This window comes from Orycteropus afer, unplaced genomic scaffold (genome assembly GCF_000298275.1).
Source record: "Orycteropus afer afer isolate SDZICR_OR568_19922 unplaced genomic scaffold, OryAfe1.0 scaffold00021, whole genome shotgun sequence".
Taxonomy (NCBI): Eukaryota; Metazoa; Chordata; class Mammalia; order Tubulidentata; family Orycteropodidae; genus Orycteropus; species Orycteropus afer.
Genome location: NW_006921608.1, coordinates 9005473 through 9017470, shown reverse-complemented (window position 1 = coordinate 9017470; position 11998 = coordinate 9005473). Strand labels below are relative to the sequence as shown.

At 44.7% G+C, this 11998-nt stretch overlaps 1 protein-coding gene across 1 annotated transcript in view; it reads left to right on the top strand.

Moving 5' to 3' along the window:
• Positions 1 to 4816: 4816 nt before the first annotated feature.
• The window catches only part of CTHRC1 (collagen triple helix repeat containing 1), a 16248-nt gene continuing 9066 nt past the window's right edge, over positions 4817 to 11998 (top strand). Inside the window, exons 1-2 of the mRNA XM_007934800.2 lie at positions 4817 to 4969; positions 10927 to 11148. Of these exons, the coding sequence (XP_007932991.1) occupies positions 4817 to 4969; positions 10927 to 11148 (375 nt within the window). The remainder of the gene's footprint in view (positions 4970 to 10926; positions 11149 to 11998) is intronic.

Below are 11998 nucleotides of genomic sequence, written 5' to 3'. Positions count from 1 at the left end.
ACCAAAGAGGCTATTTAGAATGAGAAAAGAAACCACAACTTAAATGTTTTTAAAAAAAAACTGACAGGAGTCATAAACATTACAAAATCCAGAAAAATATTGTAATATTTTTAACTAACTGCCTGACACATCTCTGTAATACCTTTGTTCTTTTTTTTTTTTTTTTTGGCTGCTTACCCTTTGATTAGAATGGCCAGACTTCATCTCATTTCCTTTGGTCATGTTGTCAGAAGAGACCATTCCCTGGAGAAGGATATCATGCTTGGTAAAGTGGAAGGTCAGCGAAAAAGGGAGAAGATCCACAACAGGACGGATTGACACAGTGGCTGCAATGATGGGCTCAAGCAAGGCAAGGATTGTGAGGATGGCACGTAACCGGCAGTGTTCTGTTCTGTTGCACACGGGGCCTCTATGAGTCAGAGCAGACTCAATGGCACCTAACAACAACAGTAACATCCTTTGATTGACTCTGATATGATAATGATTTTATAAGGCATTTTTTATAGAGAGACTAGAAAGACAATTCAATCTTTCATGTAAAAGAGGATGGAAATTTTTTATCACTAATGGTTGGGATGGAAAAAACATGTGACTTTACACATTGGTGAGCTTTCTATTTGTGGTACTATTATAAATTTGTGCCCTATAAGCACAGAAATTCTGATAATTCTATTTTGTGTGATTCCCAACAAAAAAAGAAAAAATATATATGGTGCTTATTATTGTATTCATTACATTAGTGAGTATATTCCTTATAGGAGGCAACTTCCATTTTTGTCTAGATGTTGATGAGAATCCTCTGTTTATACAGGTAATGATTAGAAAAATTCCCCACAGACTAGCTTATCACTCCATTCATGTTAAACCTTGTTTCTCCTCCGCAACCCACATACTCTGGGCCAAGCACCTTAGGATACAACCATACCATGATACAACCTCTAGCCTTGTACTTCATGCCACAAAGACAGGTGAATCAGCCCAGTAGACAGTAGCAGGCCATTCCTACACCAGGACAGGTAGCAATAACAAATACATATCCCACTGAACATAAACTAAATGAATCACTAACTTGATTTCCCCTTAGATGGATCCTCAACATGCTTGCGGTGATTCCAATGCTGTCTGATGGGAGGGTGAAATAGAGGAGTGGAAAGAGAGAACAGTCTTAAATTGGGGCTAAAATTTTTACCTTTGCAAATTTTATAAAACACCTGACCATATAAGTGCATGGTAAGACCTCCTTCCAGGGTCTTCGAAAGATATTGAGGAAGTGAGGGCCTCTGAAGGTTAAGCTACTTCCCCTCCTCCCCACCTAAAAAAAAATCAGTTGAGTCCATTTCAATTTATGGTGAGTCAATTCTGATTCATGGTATAGACGTGATTTCTGTAGGGTTTTCAAGGCTGTGACCTTTGGAAGCAGATTCTCCAGACCTCTCTTTTGAGCTGCCTCTTGGTGGGTTCAAATGGCTAAACTTTTGGTTAGTAGTTGAATTCTTAACTGTACTGCCCAGAGAATCAGATACCAGTAAATCTGCCTCTGTGAACCCAGCTAGCTGAGGCCAGGGAGACAGGTATGTGAAAGCCCTCTGTATACTGTAAAGCACTTATAAACTATAAAGTAAACTCACTGCCATTGAGTCAATTCCAACTCATAGTGACCCCCTTTGGGTTTCTGAGGTGGTAAATCTTTACGGAAGTAGGTTTCCCAGTCTTCCCTCTTTGGGGTGGCTGGTGGGTTTGAACCACCAACCTTCAGGTTAGCAGTCAAATGCCTCAGGCACTATGCCATCAGAGTTCCTTATAAAGCACTTATACTTCATTATATGCTATCTTTGAGATGTAGATGATGATATTAGTTGTACATTAGTTATCACACAATGTAGTTAGATTAATGATATGAATGTGTAGTTTAAAAATGCACGGATGTTGAGGCAGGATTAGCTCCTTGCTAAAACCCCAGTCTGAGCCTCAGATTTACCCAGAGGCCACAGGAAGTCACTGGATGACAGTAGCAGCAACCACAGCTGAAGAAATCATGTAGAGTCAGACCTTCTGGGTGGTAGTGCCCTCCTCCCCAGCCTGTGAGACTACTGCCACCACAGTAGTTTGGCTGCAAAAATGCATCAGCTGGTAACTTGCTCAGCTTTTGACGGGAGAACTTCATGGTGTACAACCCCCCATGCAGTTGCACAGGGCTCCACACTTAGAAGGGTCCCAAGTTTGGCTTACTTCTTTGGTTAAGTTTAATGCTCCAAGTTTGGTTTAATTATTAAATTCTTCATAATTTGGGGCAAGCACCTTGGATTTTCCTTTTGCACTGGGCCCTACAAATTATACAGCCATCCTGGCTTGACAACTCATTTAGATTTGTGCTTTTTCTGACACACTCAGCAGACTCTGACCTAGTAAAAGGTATACAACATATGCTGATCTTTTAAAGGATGGAATTGGCGATGTTTGTTTTTTTGTTTTTTTTTTAAATTGACATGTACTTGGGCACTGGCCCAGGAGTGAACATTCCTAGGACTGCCCTGATCTGCTCCCATGTTGGACTGTCCCTTCTCTTTGAGATTGATCAGTTGGATACCAGTATAACTCCCTGGGGCCTGACTGGGCCTCTAAAACAGATCCCAGCGGAGTTGAATTTGACCTCCACAGTATTGCCATTCTGTTAGCAGCCTCGGTGTTGTTACAGTTGTGGCAATATTTCTATTCTGCCAGGTTCCTGCCTGTGATGTATAAAGAAGTGATAGGCTCTGACTTGACCCTTCCTGGTGGGTGACCTGGCTCCCTGAAGATGCTTGTTTCCAGAATGTAAAAGGAGAAGAGGTGACTTCCCCAGTCTGGACAGGGGATAGGTTCCAGGGCTGACATAACAGGAGAGCCTCTTACTCCAGATTTTGACAGACTCTCCTGTCCAGTGTTGTACTGGGAGAAGAGACTGCTTGCAACAATCAAGACACACTTCTCACCGCAGGCACTGCCCCCGCATATTTACTTTTTGTGGTAGTTATGTTTGTGTGTCGACTTGGCTGGGCCTGGTTGAGTGGCTGGGCAGCTGGTGGTAGTTATTCCCCATGAAGAAACTGGCAATCAGACCATGGTGGGATCTACCACAAGCAGCTGAGTAGTTGTTTTGGGTATGTGGTCTGCTTCCCATATATAAGAAGCAGCTTTGGGAATGGTCTCTAGCATATGGCACGTTTGGACCCTGCATGTAGCCGTTCAGCAGCCTGCCATGCTCTGCTGACCTTGAGTCTTACAATGAACTTGAATTAATGGCCTGCTGTGTGGTTTGGTAACATCGGGACTGTGCCTTTTTACTTGTCAACCTTGGGGCTTCTCAGTCTCAGCAGCCAGCAGCTGTCTGAGTGAAGAAACGCCTCTAGCTCCAGTGGGCCGGAAGCAGGAGACAGAGCTGGACCTCAAGGTTGAGGGGCTTTCACCCAGGCCCAAGAGTCTGGCACTTTGAACTTGGACTTAAAGGCTCCAAACTGTAAACGAATAAACTCCTGTTTGTTAAGGCCATCCCATTTGTGGTATATTCGTGTTGGAGCAGCATTAGGTATCCAGAACATCTTTGAACTTGGAAGACAAGGTTAGAAAAGATGGTATCAAGCAAAGGTTGAATGAGTGCTTAAAGGCAGCCTTCTACCACTGAGTGTTGATTAACGGAGTCTGTTTCCTCAGTAGTTAATGTGGCTAGCAGAGGGGGTATCTACTGCGTTGGATGTCTGTGAGAATAACCCACTACCACTGAGGCCATTCCAACCCACATGACCCCCATCGGGTTTCCAAGGAGGTAAATCTTCATGGAAGTAGATTGCCCGTCTTCTTTTTGTGAAATGATGATGGGTTTTGAGCTGTCAACCTTCTGGTTAGAACACTCTACGGCACCTAACAACAACCACCACCACCTTCTGGTTAGCAGTCAAATGCGTTAGACGCTGTGCCATGAGCAGGTCAGGTAAAAAACTGCATGGTTCCTCGACCTTAGTAAAGTGTTGAAACCAAACTCACTGCCATGCAGTCAATTCTGATCCATAGCGACCCCTTTGGGTTTCCGAGGTGGTAAACCTTTACGAAAGTAGATTGCTCTTTCATCCGCAAAGCGGCCGGTGGGTTTGAACTGCCAACTTTCTGGTTGGCAGTCAAATGCCTCAGGTACTACGCCACCAGAACTCACTGGTGTTAGCAGTTAATCTTGAAGACAGCTGCTCTTAACTCTTTGGGTCATGCGCCCCTTGGAGAATCTGTTATTTATGTCCCAACTCCCAAATTTTCACCTCTTTCCCTCCCTTCCCCTCAAAGGCTTGCCCACAGTGCCAGGGATTGACGACCCTTTAAGCTGCTTCCTGGACCCAGGTTAAGACACGTTTCTCTAAAAAGTTTTCTGATGCGATGCGCTCTCCACTCTCTGGTCTAGCCTCCACCTGTGGCTCCCTGGCAACAGTCACGCCGCCCAGCCCCGCAAGAGAGTTGACTGCTGGGTCCGCACTCTCCTCCGAGGGTCCGGGTGGGCAGCGCGGCTGCAGTCGAGGGGCGGGCCCGGCTCTCGCCCCGCCCCGCGCCGGGCTCGGGGTAGGGGCTCCAGCCTATTACTGGACGGAAACTCGGTGTCCGGGGGCGAGGGAAAAGAGAGAGCGAGGCGCGCGTGAAAGGCGTATTGATGCAGCCGGCGGCGGTCTGGCAGCTTGGCGGGGCCAGACGCTGACCACGTCCCAGCTCCCTCGACCTCCTCACCCTCTTGGTTGTCCTGCTGCTGCCTGGGCACCGCCAGCCCGCCCAGCTCTGCGCGTCCCGGGCGCCGCGCGCCATGCGCTCCCAGCGCCCTGCCGCCGCCTCCTCGCTGCAGCTCCTCGGCCTCCTGCTGCTCCTGCTGCTGCAGCTGCCGGCGCCGTCGAGCGGCTCCGAGCCCCCCAAGGGGAAGCAAAAGGCGCTGCTCCGGCAGAGGGAGGTGGTGGACCTGGTGAGTGCAGGAAGGGCGGCACGCTGAACCGGTGGAGGCGGCAGAGTGACGGGCGGCACGGGGTGGGCGTCTGTCCAGAAACTGGGGGAGGGCGGGTATTTGTGCAGTTGGTGTGTGTGTGGCATGCGTGCGCCTGGGTGTCCGCTTTGTCTGTGTCCACGTGTAAGGAAGGACTCAGGCTTTGCGTGTAGAGGAATTGCAGCTTGGAGAGGAAACCAAAATGACAGGGCCATCGGGAGCAGAGGTGGGACGTGAGTCCTGTGGGACGCCCCGAAGTACAGGGAGTCACCTTATAATTCCTCATCTCAGAGAGACCCCCAGAGGGTGGAGAGAGTTAGGGTTGGAATGGGAGCAGAATGGAGGAGCTTGGATAGGTTAGAACCTGGGCCTGGGAGCTGCCTGGGAGACCCTCGAGTCCTTTGATCTCCTGGGCCCAGGCCATGTCCTTTCTTGGGGGCGTTGCCACATCTAACCGCTGGAGAGAATAAGAACCCTCACAAATCGTCTGTCTAGCTCTTTGTAACTTGAAGACCATGAGTCATGTTCGGTCATCTTCCTAGGGAGTATAGGCTACAATTTATGTAGTTAGGCAGCCACAGCTGGGGCCAGCAGTGGTTCAGAGGATTTCAGAAGGGAAAATGAAGGGCCCCACACTAACCCTCTAGGGAACTGTTTCATTTGTTATATTCAGTCCAGATAGTTGCTTCTTCCTGACAGTGGCCTTGTGGCCACTGGTAGGAGATGGTTTCCAGAAGGAATAGCCCAAGTGCTTTCTGAGGGGCTAATCTATGAAAAAGTCTGTTTATGTAAAGTTTCTTTCCCTCTAAGAGTCAACAAAACCAATAGAGGGCAGAGAACCAGTAAGAGCAATCTTTTCATAACTCCCATATCCCTACAAAATAAACTTCACTCCTTAGACCAATCTCATTAGCAAACAAGTATGATTCAAAAGCATTGCAGCAATAAGACAGAGGGGTGCTTTTGATAATGTTTGGAATTTATTCAACAGCCATTCTACACCAAACCAATAAACCAAGTTCCCTGGCAGCTAGTTCTATGCTGGATTAAGTACTAGGAAAAACCCCTGCCATTTTACCAGCACTTTTTGGTGATGTGCTGTGTGAGTTTTGGTCAACAAAACAGACTATCTTTTCAGGGCTGCAGTATTTTAAGTCTCTAAATGAGTTGGTTCATGTGCAGTTTGCATTTTAAGAATTTGCAGTTAAGGTACACAAAATACCTTTTTCCCTATAAGCTAGTGATTTTTTTCTTGCCCTTCAAAGATTTCTAGTGCTATAGTTTCCCACAACTCTAGTCCCATTTAGAGAAGCTTGGTGTGCAGCTGGGCTCAGGTACATCCTGTAGATTGGTTTTGGTTTTGTTGAAAGAAAAAGCCCACATTGTCATTAAGAAGGTTTCAACAGATCCTATAAAGCAACTTCTTTGTACAGATCTTTCAAAGCGTTCCTTTCACGCTTTCAGCAAGCTCTGCCCCCTGGTGGCCAGGAAAAAGAACAGTTCTGAAAACGGATGGGGGAGGTCTGGTAGCGTAATGCTTAAGGCATTTGACTGCTAACCAGAAAGCTGGCGGTTCAAACCCACCAGCCACTCCTCGGAAGGCAGATTGGGCAATCTACTTCCATAGTGATACTGCCTATGAAACCCTGGGAGGGGTCGCTGAGTCGGACCCAACTCCAAGGCAGTGAGTTTAGAGTTTAGGAGTTGTGGAAGAATTTGAGCTACCATTCACAAATTCCACAGGCATTTATTGAATCTCACTGGACACTAGACATATATTGGGTTGGCAGTTGGGTAGGTTTGAACCACCAGGCTTTCTGTTAGCAGTGCAGATCTTAACCATTGTACCACCAGGTCTAAAACGCAACACAACGCAACACACTGCTATTGAGTCGGATCCAAATCATAGCGAGCCCTCCTTGGGTTTCCGAGGTGGTATCACTATGGAAGTAGATTGCCCAACCTTTCTTCTGAGGAGTGTCTCCTAGTAAAGTCTACTCAAGGGAGTGGACACACTTAACCAGAATCACTGCCTCCCACTAGTCCTGAAGGAATAAGAATAATGATGGCTGACATATGCAGTGTTTGCCATGTACCAGGCACTATTCTAAGCACATTTTATTTATTATCCCACTTAAATTGCATAAAAAGTCAGAATCTTTATCATCCCCATTTTACAGATAAACCGAGGCACTGAAAGGTTGAGTAACTTGCCTTCTCAGTTCTCTAGTGCTGCTATAACAGAAATACCACAAGTAGATGGGTTTAACAGACAAAGCAAGTAACTCAACCTTGTTTTGGGAGAAGATCCTTGTCTCCTTTCAACACTGTGAACCCAGTGCTCCCTGGAGGTCTCCGTGTGTCTTGGCATCAATCTTTCCCTGGGTCTAGGAAGTTCTAAGAACAAGAACCCTTGTTCTAAAGATGTGCTCCATTCTCAGCTCTTCTTTCTTGCTGACATGGACATCCTTGTCTCTCTGCTGGCTTCTCTCCCCTTTTCTCTCTTGTAAGATACACCCTAGGAAAACTCAGTAATCTGAGTAAAGGTGCTGCATCCTACCTGATCCTGCTTCATTAACATACAAACATAACCTAATCCTCATTACCATAACCATAACCTCATTAACAGATAGAGGTTCAGATTTACAACACATCACAAATGGAGGATAATCACATCAGATCACATCACAGGGAATGTTTACATCATTAGAACTGTCAAACCACTGAGAGTCATGGCCTAGCCAAGTTGACACATATTTTGGGGGACACGATTTAATCTGTGACATTTGCTTTATCTTATATATAGCTAATAAGTGACAGCCAGGATTTAAATTGAGAGAATCTAGCTCCAGATTCCATGCTTTTAGCCTTTACACAGTGTTGTTGTTGTTAGGTGCTGTTGAGTCTGTCCTGACTCACACTGACCCTCTGTGCAGCAGAAAGAAACACTGCCCATCCTACACCATCCTCACAATTGTTGCCATGCTTGAGCCCATCGCTGCAACCACTGTGTCAATCCATCTCCTCTTTTTTCGGTAACCTTCTACTCTACTAGGATTGGTCTCTTCAAACAACGTGACCGAAGTATGAGAGACGAAGTCTGGCCATTATCGCTTCTAAGGAGTTGTGGTGGTTAAGTTTGTGTGTCAGCTTGGCTGGGCCTGGTTGAGTGGCTGGGCAGCTGGATGTAGTAGTATTCCCCATGATGAGACTGGTAATCATCTCCAAGGTGGAATCTACTGTGAGCAGCTGAGTAGCTGCCTTAGGGATATGGTCTGCTTCCTGTATATAAGAAGGCTGGGGGAACAGTTTCCAGCTTATGGTACACTTGAACCCTGCATGTAGCTGTGCTGTTGTTCAGCAGCCTGCATGCTCTCCTAACCTTGGGACTTTCAATGGACTTGAATTAATGGCCTGTTGTGCGGTTTGGTAACATTGGGACTGTGCCTTTTTACTTGTCAACCTTGGGCTTGTCAGTTTCAGCAGCCAGCAGTTGTCTGAGTGGAGAAAAGCCTCTAGCTTCAGTGGACAGGGAGTAGGAGGAAGAGCTGAAGTCCAAGGTTGAGGGGCTTTTACCCAGCCCCTAGAGCCTCGCACTTTGAACTCAGAGTTAAAGCCTCCAAACTGTAACAGAATAAACTCCTGTTTGTTCAAGTCATCCCATTTGTAGCATTTTCTTGCCAGAGCAGCACTAGGTAACCAAAACAGAATATGAATGTGTTAGGCTGGGTTCTCTAGAGAAGCAAAACCAGTAAAGCTTATATATATATATACACACACACACACACACACACACATAGAGAGAGAGAGAGAGAGAAATTTATCTTAGGAAAATGGCTCACACACTATAGAAGCTGGCAAGCCCCAAGTTCTTGGATCAGATGTCACGCTGGAGGCTTTTCCTGATTCGTGCAGCTGCAGGGGCTGACTAACTCAAGGTTGGCAGGCAGTTAGTTATACCAGCTGTTGACTCAGACTGATGATGAATCCGAGATCACCAGGCCTAATGGTAGACTGTTCGCTCATGGACATTTGTAGGCAGCATAACAGTATCCCAATCCACAGAAGAGTGTCTCTTTTCCCAGGATGTCCATATATATATTGGAAGTAGGCCATACCCTTAGGGAAACTCCCCTTCAATGGATTGCCTGCTCAAAACATATACATCCGATTTCATCATGGGAATAACCCATATCACAACTGCTTAAACCACTCAGAATTGTGGTCTAGGCAAGTTGACACACAGCTCCAACTATCACAGGAACATCCTAGCTATATACTTCCTCCAAGACAGATTTGTTCATTCTTCCAGCAGGCACGGTACATTCAATATTCTTCACCAACACCATAATTCAAATGTATCAATTCTTCTGTGATCTTCTTTATTCCTTGCCCAGTTCTCACATGCATATGAAGCTATTAAAATTACCATAGCTTGGATCAGGTGCACCTTAGTCTTCAAAATGACATCTTTGCTCTTTAACACTTTGAAAAGGTCTTTTGCAGCAGATTTGCCCAAAGCAATATGTGATTTGATTTCTTGACTGCAAGATGTTGACTATGGATCCAAGTAAAAGGAAATCCCTGGCATCCCAGGTCGGGATGGATTCAAAGGAGAAAAGGGAGAATGAAATCCTTTTCTCCATTTATCGTGATGTTACTTATTACACAATACCACCTCCCAAAAAAACAAAAACAAAAACCAGAATCCTAACACCTGAGACCTTTTTTTTTTGTACTTACAGACTTTGATATATTATTGTCACCCTATTGATAACCATCAGTCACCCACAATCAGGTCACTTAGTCCTCAGAGAGGAGGGGTGGGTTGGAGGTCAGGAGTGCTACCCTAGTGACATGTCCTCCATATAAAAATAGGGAAGGTAAGTGGGGATGTGCATATCCACAGGAGCCCTGTTGGTGTAACTGAGAGGCTGGCTCCAAGAGAGAAAGACATGGCAATGTTCTCCATAAAGATTTCAGCCAAGGAAATCTTACAGGGCAGTTCTCCTCTGTAACATGGGGTTGCTATGAGTAGAAGTCAGCTCATTAGCACCTAACAACAACAATGTGTGTCCAACTTACAGCTATTGCTAGTGTCAGATAACTATTGGCTGTTGAGATTTTATAATTATATTTCTAGGATTTTAACTTCAAAAAATAATTCAAAGGAAGATAAAAAAACTACATAGATACAGATTTTATTATAATAATAATAGAAAAGCTAGAAGTAACCGAAGTATCCAAAAACAGTGCAATGTTTGCATAAATCTATCAAAGCATTACTATGAAATTTAAGTCCTTTTATATGATACAGGGTTAGATGTAAAAAAGAAGAACGTCAAATTATATCCACCTTGGAATACAGCCATTTTAAAATGATGTGTGCTTACAAGACAAAGAAGCAAGGCAAAGGCAAGCATTTGTCCTCTTCTTTGGTGTGTGTGTATATGTGTGTAAGCATACAAACATGCATGTGCAGAAGCCCTGGGGGTGCAGTGTTTAAAGTGCTCAACTGCTCACTAAAAGGTTTGAACCCACCAGCTACACCATAGGAGAAGGATCTGGCAGCCTGCTTCCATAAAGATTACAGCCTTGGAAAACCTATAGGGCAGTTGTACTCCGTCTCATAAGGTTGCTGTGAGTCAGAATCGAGTCAAGGACAACAGATTTGGTTTGGTTTTTGGTGTGTGTGTGTAAAGTTTGTGGAATTAAAAAAGGTGGGAAAGAAATCTCATAATATTTTAGTAGTAATATTTAAATGATTATCTATAGAAAAATGAATTCTCTGTAATAACTCATATAGAGTAATATGGATAAGTAGGATGAAGTGGGGTGCTTGACTCTAAGGGCTCAAAATAAATGCCACTCTAATCAGATTAAGTCTTTGGATCTTTACATAAGTGGCAGGTTTATCCCTCTTTCCTTTCTCCCTATAGTATAATGGAATGTGCTTACAAGGACCTGCAGGGGTACCTGGTCGAGATGGGAGCCCTGGGGCCAATGGCATTCCTGGTACCCCTGGCATCCCAGGTCGGGATGGATTCAAAGGAGAAAAGGGAGAATGCCTGAGGGAAAGCTTTGAGGAGTCCTGGACACCTAACTACAAGCAGTGCTCCTGGAGTTCACTGAATTATGGCATCGATCTTGGAAAAATCGCAGTAAGTCTGATATTTTTTTTAATTGCAACAAAACTTGGGTTTTCATATTGATTGTTAACTTTTAGATGGGATTTTATTGCTTTTCACCAAAAGACTTTTAAAAATAAAATAAAGGCTAGGTACAATGTAAACTATTAACTTAAAATTAATTCTACAAATTGGTATCATTGCAGAGTTTCATAGGGTATTTCGGAGACATATCAGTCATGCCACATCATTTTAACCATAATGTCAATAATCACTCTTTTTTTTTTATGCAAACAAAAGAGAGCACGTAGGTGTCCATGTTGAACAGTAGATTGAAATTTCCAATCTTGTATGTAAATTTAAATTAGTCTAAGAATCTTAAGTTGTGGTCCCAGTCATGAAAGTGGGAAGAAATTTGGATTATTTGGAAGTGAGAAATCCATTGGTATTTATTTGCCCTCATTCCAGGTAGCAGACCTCGTTTAAAAATGCTGAGTTGAAGAGAAATGAAATGGACCAGATAGGATGCATTACATTGACCATTTTAAATTATTCTGCAACATTTGTTGTTGTTGTTGTTATGTGCCATCGAGTCGCACCCGACTCATAGCGACCCCTCCTTGGGTTTCTGAGGCAGTATCACTACGGAAGTAGATGGCCCCATCTTCCTTCCGAGGAGTGGCTTGTTGTTATGTGCCACCGAGCCGGCCCCGACTCATAGCGACCCCTCCTTGGGTTTCCGAGGCAGTATCACTACAGAAGTAGATTTCCCCATCTTCCTTCTGAGGAGTGGCTGGTGAGTTTGAACCACCAGCCTCTGGTTAGCAGTCAAGTGCCTTAGGCACTATGCTACCAGAGCTCCCATCATTCTTAATAGTCTATT